Source organism: Lontra canadensis, unplaced genomic scaffold, assembly GCF_010015895.1.
Source record: "Lontra canadensis isolate GAN:19392208 unplaced genomic scaffold, GSC_riverotter_1.0 scaffold53, whole genome shotgun sequence".
In the NCBI taxonomy this organism is placed as follows: Eukaryota; Metazoa; Chordata; class Mammalia; order Carnivora; family Mustelidae; genus Lontra; species Lontra canadensis.
The window spans coordinates 12,459,310-12,475,247 of NW_022631047.1; the positions used below are offsets into that span (position 1 = coordinate 12,459,310).

Here is a 15,938-nt window from a genome sequence, read left to right on the forward strand (position 1 = left end):
CCTCCACTCTGGATGCCTAGTACATGGTTCACTGGGGATCGTTCCATGGACAGGACTCCAGTAGGACTGCAAGAAGTAGAGATGGGCAAGGAGTTATAGTCTAGTCTGACAGATGGGTATGTACAGAATATTCCTGGGGTGTCCCCAGGGTAAGTGAATGTTGTCCCTGTCCTCTGCAGTAGTGCTCTCTCCATTCATTGCTATATCTGGATCACTATGGATACGATAGATGACAGGCAGGTAGATAGATAAATGAAAGAGAGAAAGAGAGGGAGAGACACGGTGGGTCATAGAAAGGCAGAAAGAATCAATTAACCCTATTTTTAAAAATTAGTCTGTGCTTCACTTCGCTTAATGTCACCCTTCTGCATCCAAACATTTCTGAGAGCAGGTGTAGCCCTGGCTTGGCTTGGTGAGTAGATGGGCCCTTTGTGAAAGGGAAAAGGCAGGCCTCCCCTCAGTCCCTTCATCCCCTTGCTTGGATGTTTCTCTACAATGCTCGATTTTCACAACCTTCTGCCAGTGTCCTAGAGCCAGGCAACTTCTGTTCTTATTCCAGGTGACAATCAACCTTGATCAAACATTTCCTCCCCTTGGGTCCTACATTTCCTTATTGTGGGGGAAAAAAAAGAAGGGGATTGAACCCAAACATCCCTAAGATGTTGTGTTATGCCAAAATGCTTTGATTCTTCAGACACATATTAAGCATGTAAAAGGCATTCTGCAAAGTTTACTGGAAGAAGTAGCTGACACGGATAAAGAAACAGGGTCTGCAATGTCCAGTTTGACTCGAATTTGCACCAGTCCCTTGAGGCTAATTATTTTTAAGAGGCTATGTTGTTTTTATGGACCCAAATATAATTGAATCATCAGGGATGGTCTTTCTGTTTTCTGTAGTCACACCAGCAACCATTTAAACTCCCAGATTCAATGTCCCAGTCTGCAAAATGCTACCTCCTGCGGTGGGCTGTATGGCAACTAAATGGGGGGCTACTGGTCAGTGCAATGCAGTGGGTTCACTCCAAGAACTTTGTGGGCAACTGAACCTTCTCCACGTCAATATTTTCAAGGGGGAATCTTAGCCATTGATACTCAGGTTCTGAGCAGCTATGGGCTGCAGAGCCCCACTCTCAATCTGGACCCCACATCACCAACCCTGTGTCAGTTCAAGGTTGCCCTGAGGTCCCTCTTTGAAGCTATGTTCTTATTCCATAGAGATGATGGGAAGTTTGTTCCAACAACAGGACCATGGCTCATAAATTGTGGGATGATTAATCATAACCAAATGTACAACAGGGAGCAATGCACTCTAAACTCTAAATTGGGAGATCCTTCTGTAATTTCAAGTTTGCCAATTAGACATCTGGATTTTTTTTCTCTTTTTGGATTTGTTTTCTTTTTATCTGGAGTGTTTACTACAGAGAGCCAGCCAAACTAACTCACGGTTGTTCGTTTGACTTAAAAAAAAAAAATGCAAAACAAAACAATCAGGCCAGCCTGATGTCTTCTGGGCTTCCAGCATGTCCATCAGAGTCAACTGACCCCACAGGTCCGAAGAGAGTGGTCTCCCCCATTTAGACTCTTATGTTCCCTAGAGCAGATCCTGTAGCACAGAGGAGTGGGCATGAGGGTCATGTGTGCAAGGCGGGAGGCACATCTTGAGGCTGCAGGGTCTCTCTGATGCCATCCCCACAACAGCACAGGCACGTGCCACCCCCCAGCTGCCTTGCCATGTTGCTCACATGCCCATTTTGGGGACACCCACGCCAACTGCCATACACCTTCCAAGGGCCTGACTCACCTCCAGGCTATGATTTCCTTCTCTTAGTTGTCGATTCTAGCTTCCTATTTCCAGGACCTAGCAGAGCACTTGCCTCCTCACAAACATTCAGAAATCATGGCTGAATGAATGAATGGGTGAATAAGCAATTTTGAAAAAAAGGGTATTTGGGTTCAAAGACAAAAGATCCTCAAACCAGTTCTAATTAGTATAGTAAAAAAAAAAAAATTACTAGCATTTGAATAGCAGCTTTGCAGAGTGATTTCACTTACATTATCTCCATAACCCTCACAGGAACCCGTGTGTTGGTTTTATTACTCCATCTGCCTAATGAGAAAGCTGGAGTTTAGAGAAAGCAAAAAGTAGAGCCAAAAAGCAAGGTCTGTTGCATAACCTGGTACAAGTATCCAGCCTCCCTGGGGCTCCCCTCCGTCATCTGCCAGCAGATATAATATCTGACTTACCTACCTCGTGGGATTGTTGTGGACACCAAGCAACTGCTTGGGAATGATGGGGGGGGGGAAGTAATCACAGAAGGTCAAGGACTGGCTCATCCTTCTCCTGACGGCTGTCAGACTGGTTAGTAGAATGAGGAGTGGTAGGGCCCTCATGAGCCTATCAGGCCGCTGGAGGAGGATCCCATTCATGTCCCTGGTACCAGCTCTTCCTTGGCTTCCCAGGGTCCAAGTACATGGATAAACCTCTCTTACAAGGTCAGACCCAGCCCATTCTTGAGCCAGTAGTGGTGGGACAAAGACGACAACAATAATGTTATCCCCAATATCTGGTGGGACGTGGAATAAACCCTACAGCCAACAGACCCCAGAACGGGACTGGCAGAGATGAGCCACGGGTGCTTTTAGCTTCAATATAGTAGAAACTTCAATATGGTACCCTCTTTCATCCCCATCTCCCCTTTCACCCGGGAACACAGGGCTTGAGCTTCTGCCTTCTCCCTAGTACATCGTCTGCCTGGCTTCACGTCCTAGCCTGCTCTGGCTCCCTTGAGAACCAAGGACCTTGTCTGCTTAGCTAGAGCTCTGAAGTCCTGCTGGCTTTGGCCAGAGACCTTCCCTGCCCAGAGACCCTGCACAGCTGGACTAACACTCAGGCAACCAAAACCACATCAGGATTCACCCTTATCCCAGGCTATCACCCACCACTTAGGACCCTTGGAACCTCACACATTGGCCACAGGCAGAGGACTGTACGGCTTGGCCAAGTGGGGCAGGGATGAGGAAGGCAGTGCTACGGAAGAGGGTGGTTGAATCAGTGCCAGTGTAGAAGGCAGCAAAACCTCCCCTAGACTCCAGAACTCATAAAATCATCCCAAGTGTCACTGTCACTTACCACCCAGAGTTCACATGGGACAGGCACAAAGGTGGGTCAGGGAGCTGGCATGAGCCGTCCCTCTGCTTGTCATATTTCTGTCCACTCAGCAGCTGGCCTCTTGGTCCACTGGGTCTGTGCCTCAGTGCCCTCCCTCTGGAAGCTTCCTCACTTCCGGTACCGTAGTCCATGCCTAACAGCCGGCTCCAGGAGCAGGGCAAATGTGTTTGCTGGTGTCTGCAGTATAAATAACTCCACCGTGGCTGATTCCTGCTCACCCCCCGGACGTCACCCATGCACAGGTAGGAAGAAAAGAGCAAGGCACTGTGAGCCGTGTAAGCCGGCCCCGGCATGCCATTATGACCCCTGCAGTCAGAAGCGGGCAGCCCGCTCTTCTAATGAACCCATCATGTTTTGTTCTAAGACCCATCACGATCTGTAATTCTACCGTGATGTCTGTTTGCTGGTGTCCATATGGGTCCTCTCCGTGAGACGGTGAGCTGCACCAGAGCAGAGAGCCTGTCTGTCAGCTCTGCGGTGGACCCCCAGAACCTGGCACAGACTGTGGAGTGGGGCACAGCAACGCCTGAAGGACTGAGTGTGTGAAGACCAGCCCCCAGCTTCGGCTGCTTCATGAGCAGTTTGGAACGGAAGTAGCAATTGCCAGGAGTCACTAATACAGGTTCATTAAAAACAATTATATCTGAGTAATCTCCTTTCTTCTTTGGACAGGGTTATTAGTCAAGTTAATAAATGAAATAATAGTAATGCTAGCTAATATTTATTGGCTGCTTACTGCCCACAGGATACCGTCGTGTTTCACACAGCAGCGTGATAGTAGATAAGGAGCCCTGATTTGTAGCATTTGCTGCTCTCTCGGGTGTCAATATTCCCATGGTGGCCAATTTCAAGCCAGCGGATTAACTCCATCCGCATCACAAATAGACTGAAAGTTTCACAGTCCACCCCCAGGAGCCTGTAAGAGCCTGTTTCGGCACACCACGGTTTTGCACAGTAACGTGGAATTGTCACGACGCCCCTAGGAGGTATGCTCCGCTATGGTTCCCATTTCACAGATGGGGAAACTGAGGCATAGAAAATAAGGGATCCAAGATCACAGGCTGAGTGTGAACCAGGAAGAGTCAATGCTCTTCACTGGCCCCCCTCCCCATGCCTGCAGTGACCCGTGTGGGCACTTCCTTGCGTCCATGGCGTCCCCGTGGATACGCCGTGTCACTGTATGGTTCACCACTGATCCACCGCCATGCCACTGATCAAGACCTGAAGGAAGACCAGCCTGCAGGCGCTTCTGCGCTCCCCCCAGGGCACCCACCCGATATGCAGGAACAGCAAGCACAGAATGGTGACTCTGGGAGAGCCAGGCCCTTGGGAGTCCCTAGCAGTTGTAAGGAAGGTCCAAATCTACCAGTCTATGATGTCTACTATGAAGTCTATGATGAATAAAAGGGGCAACTCTTCATTTGGATTCAAGACAAATGTTAGAAGCCCTGGCTGTGTGGCCCCAGAGGAGAACAAGGGAGCGTGGGCAAGGCTGCAGGGAGGCGGATGCCCCCGACAAGCAGATGCTTCTCCCAACCATGGCTTGCAGGTGGCTGGTGGCAAGTTCCCTGTCAGGGGCATCTCCAGGACTGTGTGACCCCAGGGCATGGGAGGAAACCTGCCACAATGGAGAAGGCAAGCAGCATCTAGGCAAGTCTTGGAGTGTTGGGCCAAGAAAGAGCAAAGTGCCTGAAAGGACCCCACACGTCATGCTTGTTGGGTGCCTACTCTGCAGGAAGCCCAGCACCGGGCACTCCGTGAACACTGTCTCGCATTCCCCAGGAACCCAGGCTGCGTGGGGACAGAGCTCCTCTCTGGGCGGCCAGTGAGGGGAAGGGACAAAGCCACCCCTCCTGAGATGTGACAGAGCTGGTGTCCATTGCCACTCTGCTGGGTTACATCATGCTTAGGCCTCTCTGTCCATGATACTCCTGCTTTAGGACATGCACAGGTAGAAAAAGAGAAAGAAGAGGAGGGATACGCTTTCTCCCTTTAGTTTTCTAAGAAATAAATTTCTCAGAACCATAAAGTTTCATCAATCCCTGAGCACCTATATCAACTTCCACAAACAGATCTACCTTTTGAGGCAGCTCGGCAGCCCACTAGCCTCGCTGGCAGGGAAATGGAAGAAATAACGGTTCCTCAGTTAGAGAGGAGCCTCTGCGCACATGAGTGGGCCATGCGTGTGGCAGAAGGCACGTGAAGCTGCGTGACCATGGCAGGTGGCTTCGTGGAGGTGCGTGTCTCCACATGAATAAACCCCACCCCAGGAGCTGCGTGGAGGTAGAGGGGGAGAGGGCCTGACTGACTCTGGGTAGCAGGTATTTTATGTCCTGTGTTGTTATTTATGTCTCTACACCTACACTCCTGAGCCCCACACAATTGGCTGTTGCAACATTTCAAAAGCATTTCCATGGAAGCATTCATAGAGTCAAGCTGTCCTCTTTCCAGTACACATGCCAAGGCTGAGCGAACAGGCGCCACACACGGGGCCCCAGGCGGCCTCCCCAGCTCCAGCTGCCTGTTGCTCTGTACCCAGGAAGGAAGACGTGGGAAAAACGTTGCCTTGGAAAGGCCCCCGGCCCTGGAGTTCCCTCCACCTCAGTACACAGGTTGGGAAGGGTAGGAATAGGTAGGAGGCATGGGGGGAAGCTGTTTACTGGGGGACGATGGCTTGTCCTCTTGGGCCTTTGCTCAGTAGCACGGAATCAAGTGTGAGCCACCAAAATACAGAGCATGGAATGATTCCCTCCTAAAGCCATAAGGTGAGACTGAGCAAAAAGAGGGGTGTGTGGCTGCCATGATGGTTCACTGGGGTGGGGGGGGCGTGAGGGCAGCCCTGAACAGCACATCAGAGCCCTAGGGAGGTAAGCAGGGCATCCCTATGAAGGAGTGGCCTGGGGGCGAGGGGGAAGATCAAGAGGGTGAGGGGGTCTCTGCACAAGAAGGGGCTTGGCTCGGGGGACTGGAGTCAAGCAGGGAGAGGAGAGGGCCCACGCAGATGACAGAGCCCAGCACCAGGTGACAGACATATCTACACAGAGCAGGAGGTGGCGACAGTGGGAGATGGTGCTCATATGGGGGGATTGATTCAATAAGGAAACATAGTAGGATAGCGGGAGCCAGGTTTTTCACTGTCAGAGAATGGAACGTCCAACACAGGGAGGGAGGATGTCAGAGCACCTTGTGGTACGGGTTAGAGCCGGGGTATCGCGTGAACTCACACTTGACAGTATGTATAAATAGATTCAGAAACACACGTTATGCAAATGCCCATGTACACACAGACACACACACATACACACACTACACACTCTAGTTCTTTCCACTGAAGCAGCCTGGGGACATCAACGCCCTAAAATTTCAATGAGCACACTTAGCCCCAGGTCCTAGTTTCTAAATGCCATTGTCCACTAAACGGACTTCAAGGCTCCTTGGGAAAAATACGGATTCTAAAACAAAGCCATGTAAAGTACAAGATGAGCCTGGAATATCTGTGCCAGAAAATAAGAAGGCTCACACAAAAAATGAAGAAGGAATGTCAAAAGGATGCAGAAGCCAGATTGAAGGGGGTCCGGTGATCAAATTAGGAACAATTTGGGTTTCAAAATGAATATTGATAATAATAGACATAACCTTTTGAATAAAATAAGAAATTAATGATAAGGAATGAAATATTTACATGGTTTCCAACTGCCTCCCCCAGAAAAGCCTACTCATTGCAAAAGGAGAAGGAGCAACTTGACCGTGGAGAAGCCTGGCAGACATCCCCTGAAGCAGGGATCAAAGTCAATGCCGTCAGTGACAGGACAAATCCAGACTGCATGTCCCTGAGAGCGTGCAGGGAGAAGGACACAGCATCTCAGCTGCACCCAATAGAGCAGAAGCATCCCATGTCCCCAGACAGAGGGACATCCTGCAGAACTCTGGTCTGCAATCCTCAAGCATCGAGGTGACAACAGTCGAGCAAGGTCTGGCTGCTCCAGCCTGAAGGCAACCAGAGATGTGACAACTAAATGGTTTGAAACAGAATCTTTTTGCTGCGAAGGATGTTATTTCGACCAGTGGCCAACAGGAGTAGGATCTGAACACTCGATAATGATCATAGAAGAACCCTAGTCCTCTGGTTTTGATGGTCGCATTGTGGCTATGCAAAAAAAAGTCCCTGTTTGTAGGACACACACATTCATGTCTTCAGGGCTGATGGAGCGTCATATCAACAACTTGCTCTCAAAGCATTCAGGAGAAAAGAGGAACTTGCACCTTTTCTAGGAAGTGGAGTGTTCTGAGGGTTAAAGGAAGGAAGGGGAAAAGGAAAGGAAAGGGAATAAAACAACTTACAGGAATCTGAAGCAGAGGAGGGGGAAGAAAGGGGGGCCCTCAAGGGGCAACCAGAGGGCGTGATGAGGAGCTGTGGGCTTTCTCTTTCCTGGCCAGCCTTCAGAGCCCAACCGCCTTTCTCCTGAGGTCAGGCACTCCTCAGCTCACGTTCTTGCCTCTCCCACTCAGGCCCACCCCACACACTGCTACCAATGGCTGCCAGCAGCCGCCCTCTGCAAGCCAGGGAGGCTACGGTTCTAGGTCCTGAGAGCTGGCAGCAAGAGACGGATGACAAGTAAGGGGGGCTGGGCAGAGCCTCCCTCCGAGGGCAGGCATCCCTGTGCAAGTGAACCTGTACAGGGGCAGGGAATGGTCTAAACGTTCTTCGAAGGCCCCTTAGGGCCCAGGGATGGGACGGAGAGGACATCTGATCAGATATCTATTTGCACTCACCCTCCTCTCCTAAGAGGTTTTGATTCTCATTTTCAGGGTTAGCAGCCACTGCTGGGGTTTCCACCTCAATGTAAACACCCTTCAGGAGAGAGGACGAGAGCGAGAGCCGAGCTGCAGGTTCTACCCTCGCTCTCCTAACCTCAATGTCCACATTTGTAAAATGGGGAAAACCTCCAGTGCTGTAGCACAGAGCTGGAGGAAGGGATATCAGATGAAAACATGTGGATGGCAGGCTGGTTCACCCTTGCAGAGAAAGAACTGGCCAGTTTTCTTTTTCCATCTTTAGTAAGCAAGTAGAGCGCTCACCTCTCTCTTCCTTCTGCCCACATCAGGTACTTTTCCGGGAATGTACAAAACAGCTGGCTTCCCTTAGTGAACCAAAAGAGGCTGGACACCAAAGCCAGAAGTTGGGGGTGTCTGAGCAATGCTTTCCCTACTCAGGCTGGAAAGAAGCCTCTGGACCCCTCTTATGGCCCACCCAATATCCCTAACCTTTGGTGCTGTCATTCACTCGCCATTGCCGCTTTCCCTTCTCCATTTCCTGCCTTACCCAGCTTAGAGTCCATGACTCATTATTGCAAACAACTTCTGTGCTCTCCCTTCGAAGGTCCCGTCCAGGCAGCTCTCCTCACACCCAAGCTGGTGACCATGGTAAGCAGAAATCCACACACGGACCGAGCTTACTGCCAAACTGTGTTGACTCATCTCCAGCGGGCACTGACCCGTCCCCAGCAGTCCCCACTCGTCCTACTACTCTATTTGCCTTTTTCCCTCCTAAAAGACCATTCCATTCCTTCTCATGTCTCTTCTCATCCCCCTCTTCTCTGTCAATGATTGTCTTATTCTTCAAAAAGGAAACGGAAGCAATAAACCAGGGACTTTCTGCTGCCAGCCTACCTCTATCTGGACCCACACCCCCACTTTCCCTCTGGTACCCTACTCCAAGGAAAAGACCAACCCCTGGACCTATGCTCTGAACTCAAGGGCCTCGATCCTGTACCTTTCTCCTGTATCCCACCTTGTACTGGACAATTGAATCCAGCACACATGTTGCCATCTCTATCCTTCAAAAATAATTCACTGCCTTGGCCCCACATCCCCCTGTAGTTATAGTTCCACTTTTTTGTTCCCCAGCACAGCAAGAAGACTTACTTACAGCCCTCCCTTCACAGTCTGTCCTTAACCTACTCTAACTGGACTTCAGTCTCCCCCACTCCCACATTGAGTCCTCTCTTGTTTAGAACACCAGTACCTTCCATGTGGCCAAACTCAATGGTTACTTCTCTGTTCTTTCCTTACTTGATCTCTTAGCATTCCCTACACTTGTCCCTTCCTCCTTCCCTTGGCTTCATGGTACTTTTCTCTCCTGAAGGTCCACCAGCCTCACTGGGGTATCTTCTCTGCCTCTTGTTTGCCTCTTCTCCTCTGCTTGGCCTCCAGATGTTAAAATGCCCCAGTGCCCTATTTTGGCCCATTTCTTTCTTCCAGCTCTACTTTGTCCCTAAGTGACATCGTGCTATATCTTCAAATAAAATCCATATACTGAAGACTCCCAACTGTATATGCCATGTTCTGGCTCTCCCTGGAACTCATATATCCTGTCTTACTCAACATGTCTACTAGATGTCCATCTCAAACCTGACACGTTTGAAGAGAACTTTTGACTCCTTTCTCCCTCCTATCATCCCTAGGAATGCTCTATTTTCAGTCTTCCACCATCCCCCCATCACTCAAGGCAACAAAATAGCCCTTGCTCCTATCTTCTTTATCATTCCCATATGTATCCCATCAACTGGCCCCTTGCTTCTAGCCCAAAGTGGTCACCTTTCTTCACCTCCCTGCCACCACCCTTGTCACCAGCCATGCCACAGTACATCTCCTGGGCACTGAAATAGCCTCCGAATGTGTCTGTGCTTACAACCCATTCTAATCCATACTCCATAGGAACCACTTCTCCCTTGCATAAAATTCTCCAAAATGCCTCCATCATCCTTAGAAAAAAAAAATCAACTTGGTTTTCCTAGTTTAAAAATCCTACATTACCTGGCCCAGCTCAGCACAGGACTTAGGGCCTAAATCTCATCAGGTTGACTGATAAAAGGCGCAAGGAGTTCTTTGGACCGAGGACACTTGTGGGTGTGAGTGTATCCAAGATAGGTTCCAAGAGGAAGGGCCTGGGAAATGTTGCAATGCATGGGGAAGGAGTGAAGGGAGGAAGGGAAGAGAGGGCATCTCTCTTTATAATCAGACTCCAGCTTGGAGAAGGTCCCACTCCAAGACAGCATCATCAGCAACAGGGCCTGTGGGCAGTAGAGGGCCACATTTCTCCAGAGGCAGAGCCTGGGGTCTATGTGGATGCCCTTGGTTGGCTGATGGGGAGAGGTAAGGCTGGGGGTTGTGGAGAGGGAAGAGGAGGAGGAATAGCTGCTATTTTGCAATACTCAACAGAATGCCCACAGCTGGGGCCAAGCAGGGGAATGGCGGCTAAGCCATGGAAGCTGAGCTGGGGATAACGTGTCCTTGGCTGACACAGTGGGATGGGGAACCCCAGAACCCTGTGGGCACAGTCCTGAAAATAGGGCCTCAGCTGGGATCCACCATCCCAAGGCCACATCCGTCTATACCACCCAAACAAGAAAGTGCAAGCCCCCTCACCCCCTCCGTCCATGGGAAAACACGTGGAGGTATGTCTTACTGTTGTCCAAGTGGTTGGCCTTAATGATCTTCTCTGAGTAGTCAGAAATACTGGAACATTCAATCTAGAAAGGGCACAGAACAAAGGAATGAGGCATAAAAAGATCACAGCATGTCCAGTACCAATTTAACCAATGGAGGAGCTGAGCCTAGAGGGGTACAGCGACCTGCCCACAGCCGTACAGTTATCTTGCGGCAGATTAAAAACTACAGGGCAGCCGTCCTGATTTGCAGGCCAGTGGCTCTTGCATTGAATCTGTCTGCCTTTGTCATGAGGTTGATTCCCAGCCACTGCTTCACAGTGGAGGGCTTGGTGTCCAAGTTAGGAGATTCAGAAGGAGCTGGTAGGCCTCCTCCTGGCCAGAGAATGGGATGAGTTTGCATAGCTCCTGTCCTCCTGGGGAAGGACATGGAAGGCAAGCCACAGCCAGAGCTGCTATGAGTCTCCTGGGACATGACTCTCCTTACTCTCCACCCTTAATCCTCTTTGTTCAATGGGGTGCATTCCAGGAGAGAGAAATGTCACAACAGGGCTTCTGGGCCAGTCTTGAGATCCATCCCACCACACAGGTCACACACAAGGGAAGTCTCACCCCCTCTGTGGTGTCCGCCTTTGAGATAATTAATTCCTTTTAATCTACAAAACTTTCTGAGCTCCCAAATTCTCCTAAGCAAAGGGCCAGGATATGTGAGAAATCAGCTGACCATCAGCTGAGAGCCAGACCTTGTGGGAACAGTGGGAGATCCAGTCCCAGACTGGGCCACGCATCAGGGGAGGGCCAGAGAGTCCTGGAGCCAGAGGGGCAGCTGCTAAGAGCTGCCCTCACCTTCTTAGCTGGCCCCTCCCCACAGAGGCTGCCACTCACCTCCACACTCCGGACTCCCCTCAGACTGCTCCCAGGGCCTCCCAGAGAGTATTTGCATAGGAACACCCGAGGGGGCTGCCCACAGCCTCCATCAAGCCTTGAGGATGGGTAAGGGTGCCTGCAGGGCTAGGAAGGGTGGCTCCATCAGAGAGGACAGACCTCTGTCAGGCTCAGGGCCCCAGAGGTTGGGCCCTTTCCTGGACTGCCAGTCCTGTGGCCTCGATCCCACTTTCCTTGGGACTGTGTTCCTCCAATTCCTCCCCCTGCTCACAACGTTGACCTCCATCTGCAAGAAGCTGAGGGGTTTCACGGTGAAGAATGCGTGACCCAGGGCCGAGCAGCCTGGATTCACACCCGGCCTCAGCCACTCTCCAGCTGTGCCTCAGTTTCCTCATAAGTGAGGAAACAGTCCCTGTTTTCTTCGTCATTGTGAGGTAATCCAAAGCATGTGAACCCCTCAGAGCATTGATGGGCCCCCAAGCCCCAGCACCCAGGTGGCCTTAGAGCCCTCTTTCCTCTTTTCCTGTCTTTGCCCCCTACACCCGTTTTCCTTTTCCCCTTCTCTGTCTCTCTCCTTCTACCTTTCTTTCTCCTTCTCTCACTCTCCCCTTCTCTCTTCCCCTCTCTCTCTCCCTCTATCCCTCTCCTTTTCTCCCTCTCTCACTCTTTCTCTCTACCTCTCTCCATCTCTTGCTCTCTCTCTCTCTCGAAAAGAACAGTGGGTAGAAGGGAGAGCTTGGAATAGGAGAAACTATGAAATGAGCCATCAGGAAAGAGGCCCAGCTAGATGTGGGAGCTGTTTATAAAAGAGCTGTGACAGCAAAAGACCAGGGGGCAGACAGATTAGTAGGGTTGGGATAGTCACCACAGCTGGGAGGGGCCGCGTGGGCACCTCCTGACAGCTCCTTAGCTGGAGCGCTGGCCACTTAGAAGCCAGTGAGGGGCAGCCAGGCCCTTTCACTCCTCAGACCTCGGTTACCCATGCCCCAGCCAGACAGGGGCTGAGATGAGGCCTCCCTGTCATCAAGCACTGCCCAGCTGTGTAGTGGGAGCCAGAGGAAGGTTGGGAGCCTCCCCAGAGCACCGGCCTCCATTTCTATCTGGATGGGCTGCAGCAGCCAGAACAGCAAATTTAAACTTACCGACTTGCCCTTTAACGAGCTAAGGAAGGAGATGGTCTTGTTATTATCCCCTAGGGCCTCATCCCAACTATATTAGTATTAGACACTGAGCATTGGTCATATGCCAGGCCCTGTTCTAAGCACTTTACATATGTATTAAACTCGTTTATTCTTCACAATCACTCCATGGGCGAGGTATTGTTACTAGGGCCATTTTATAGATGGGGAAACCGAGGTACAGAAGTGAATTGTCCACAGTCACACAGAGCAGATTCAAGCCAGAGCTCCCACATATGACAACACTGCACTGCGTCTCAAGATGATGGTAGGACTAAGCACTCTAAGGTAACGATGACACCGGCATGATTTCCAGAAAGCCAAAAATCCTTGGTAAATGTCAACATTTGTCAGGGCAAAGAGCCAGAAGCAAGGCCTGAGTGAGAGGGAGCCATGAGAACTTGCCCTCACTCCTGAGAGTCACACTTGACTTTCTCTACTTCTCCTTGAAGGTGTGGCCCCAGCAAGGGATGGACCCGGATTTGTACTTGTAGGAGGAGCAGGAGAAGGTGGGAGGCAGGGACTGGCTCTACAGAAGCCAACAGGAGGGAAGGAGGGACGTGCTCACCCCAAACACTTTCTTGGCCCCTGCTTTAGCAGCAAACATGGAAAGGATCCCGGTACCACTCCCAACGTCCAGCACTACTTTGTCCTTGAACACGTGCTTATTGTGATACATGGAGTTCCGGTAGGTGAGTGTCCGTACCTCATCCTTCAGCATTTCCTGTAGAAGGAAAGGAAAGGCAATGTCAGAGTATTCAAGCCACGCAGGAACACACCAAGGTCACGACTGGTGCCAGTACTGTCCTGACAAATTTTTCAAGAATCTCAATGATGGGGATGCCTGGCTGGCTCAGTCAGTGGAGCCTGCGACTCTTGATCTTAGGGTCATGCGTTTGAGCCCCATGTTGGGTGTAGAGATTGCTTAAAAATAAAATCTTAAAAAAAAAATAATCTCGGGCACCTGGGTGGCTCAGTGGGTTAAAGCTTCTGCCTTCAACTGAGGTCATGATTCCAGGGTCCTGGGATCGAGCCCCGCATAGGGCTCTCTGCTCAGTAGGGAGCCTGCTTCCTCCTCTCTCTCTCTGCCTGCCTCTCTGCCTACTTGTGATCTCTGTCTGTCAAATAAATAAATAAAATCTTTAGAAAAAAAATACAAAAATCTCAATGATGTCATTAGCCCAAGCTGTGGGAAAGTACTATAGAGCAGCTGGACTAGGGGTTACCTGACACTTTCAAGCAACTCCAGCCCTAAAACTCTACCCACGAAAGATAATTTTGTACTATAAGAAAAGACACTCATGTCCAGCCCTGGACCAAAAGCCCCATCTACCAAAGAATAAAAGGAAAGATCAGTGCAATGCAACTTGAGGGATTTAAGTTAAACCTGAAGCAGAATCTTCTGCCAAGGTGAGAGAATTGTCATCCAACAGGTTATTAGAGGAGTCTTTGTGGTTTGTGTGTGTGTGCATACCTTTTTCATTTTGCTTTTTTTAAAGAATGGAAAACATATTTCTTTGTCCACCATTAGTTAAGTGTTTTGTGGCCAAAAAGAAAATAGGTTACCCCTTATAGCTGTCTCCAGCCTAAGGAAAACATGACTGATCTGTGTATGGCAGTGAGGCAGAGACCTTTGTCTACTCAAGCTATCAGCAAACACTTCTTTTTTTGTTTTTTTTTTGTTTTCGAGAGAGCGAGAGAGCACGCAAGCAATGTAGAGGAGTGGGGGCAGAGGAAGATGGAGAGCAAGAATCTTAAGCAGGCTCCCCACATGACATGGAGCTCAATCTCACAACCCTGAGATCATGACCTGAGCCAAAATCAAGAGTTGGACGCATAACTGACTGCGCCACCTAGGTGCCCCAAATGCTTTTGACTAATTCATCATCGATAGTATTGGGATTTATAGTACACTTTTAGTATAATGTTTAGTACAACTTGCATACAATAAAAAGCACAAATTTTAAATGCCTGGTTAGGTGTAAGGGTTTTTTTTCTTAAATTTAAATTCAATTAGCCAACATATAGTACATCATTAGTTTCAGATGTAGAGTTCAACAATCTATCAGTTGCCTCTAATACCCAGTGCTCATCATATCACTTGCCTTCCTAGGTGTAAGAGTTTTGACAAATGTATACCTGTGTAACCACCACTATAATCAAGCCATAGAACATCTCTAAATCCCTAGAAAGTCCTTAATGCCCCTTGGCATTCAATCCCCCCCACCACCCAGATGATCAATCATCTAACTTATATCACTATAGCTTCCTTCTGCCTTCATATAAATTGAATCATATGGTATGTACACTTTGGTATCTGGCTTCCTTTGCTCAACATAAGGTTTTTTGAGATTCATCTACTTTATTGCACATATCCAAGGTTTGTTCCTTTTTTCTTGTTCTTGTTGTGACTGACTAGTATTCCACTGTATGGAAGTTTATCCACTCACTTGTTGATGGGTATTTGGATTGGTACAAATAAGGCAGGTACAAACACTCTTGAATAAGTATATTTGAGGGTATGTCCTCATTTTCCTTGGGTAAATACCTAGAAATGGGTTTCCTGGTAGTTGTTGAATTTCATAAGAAATCACCAGTTTTCCAACATAGTTGTTCTAGTTCGTGATCTCACCAGCATTGCTTTAGCTCTCAAGCTGCTTCACATGCCAGCAACTTAGTATTATCACTTTTAAAAATTTTTATTAATTCTTGGGGCACCTGGGTGGCTCAGTTGGTTAAGCAACTGCCTTCAGCTCAGGTGATGATCCTAGAGTCCCAGGATCTAGTCCCACATCTGGCTCCCTGCCTGGCCAGGGGGTCTGTTTCTCCCTTTGACCTCTCCCCTCTCATGCTCTCTTCTCTCATTCTATCTCTCAAGTAAATAAAATCTTAAAAAAAAATTTTTATTGATTCTTGTACATATGAGCTGGTATCTCATGGCAGTTTTAATTGCATTTTGCTTATATCTACTGATATAGATAACTTTTTCATGTGCTTATTGGCTATTCATATAAATCTTTTATGCTATGTCTGTTTGAGTCTTTTGCCCACCTTTTTCTTGACCTATTTATCATTCCCTTATTGAAATGTAGGAATTTATATATTCCAGAAACAAATCCTTTATCAGATATATGTATTATGAATATCTTCTTCCAATCTGAGATTTGCCTTTTCATTTTCTTGATGTTGTCTTTTGAAAAGCAGTTTTTAGTTTTGATAAAGGCCAAATTTTAGGAGGAGTTTTTTTTAATGATTAGA

At 48.9% G+C, this 15,938-nt stretch overlaps 1 protein-coding gene across 2 annotated transcripts in view; it reads right to left on the reverse strand.

Moving 5' to 3' along the window:
* The window catches only part of PRMT8 (protein arginine methyltransferase 8), a 99,845-nt gene that overhangs the window by 27,087 nt on the left and 56,820 nt on the right, over positions 1–15,938 (reverse strand). For both annotated transcript variants that reach the window (XM_032874855.1, XM_032874854.1), the window contains exons 3-4: positions 13,249–13,404; positions 10,638–10,701 (exon numbers count right to left, since the gene is read on the reverse strand). In XM_032874855.1, coding sequence (XP_032730746.1) covers positions 10,638–10,701; positions 13,249–13,404 — 220 coding nt within the window. The remainder of the gene's footprint in view (positions 1–10,637; positions 10,702–13,248; positions 13,405–15,938) is intronic.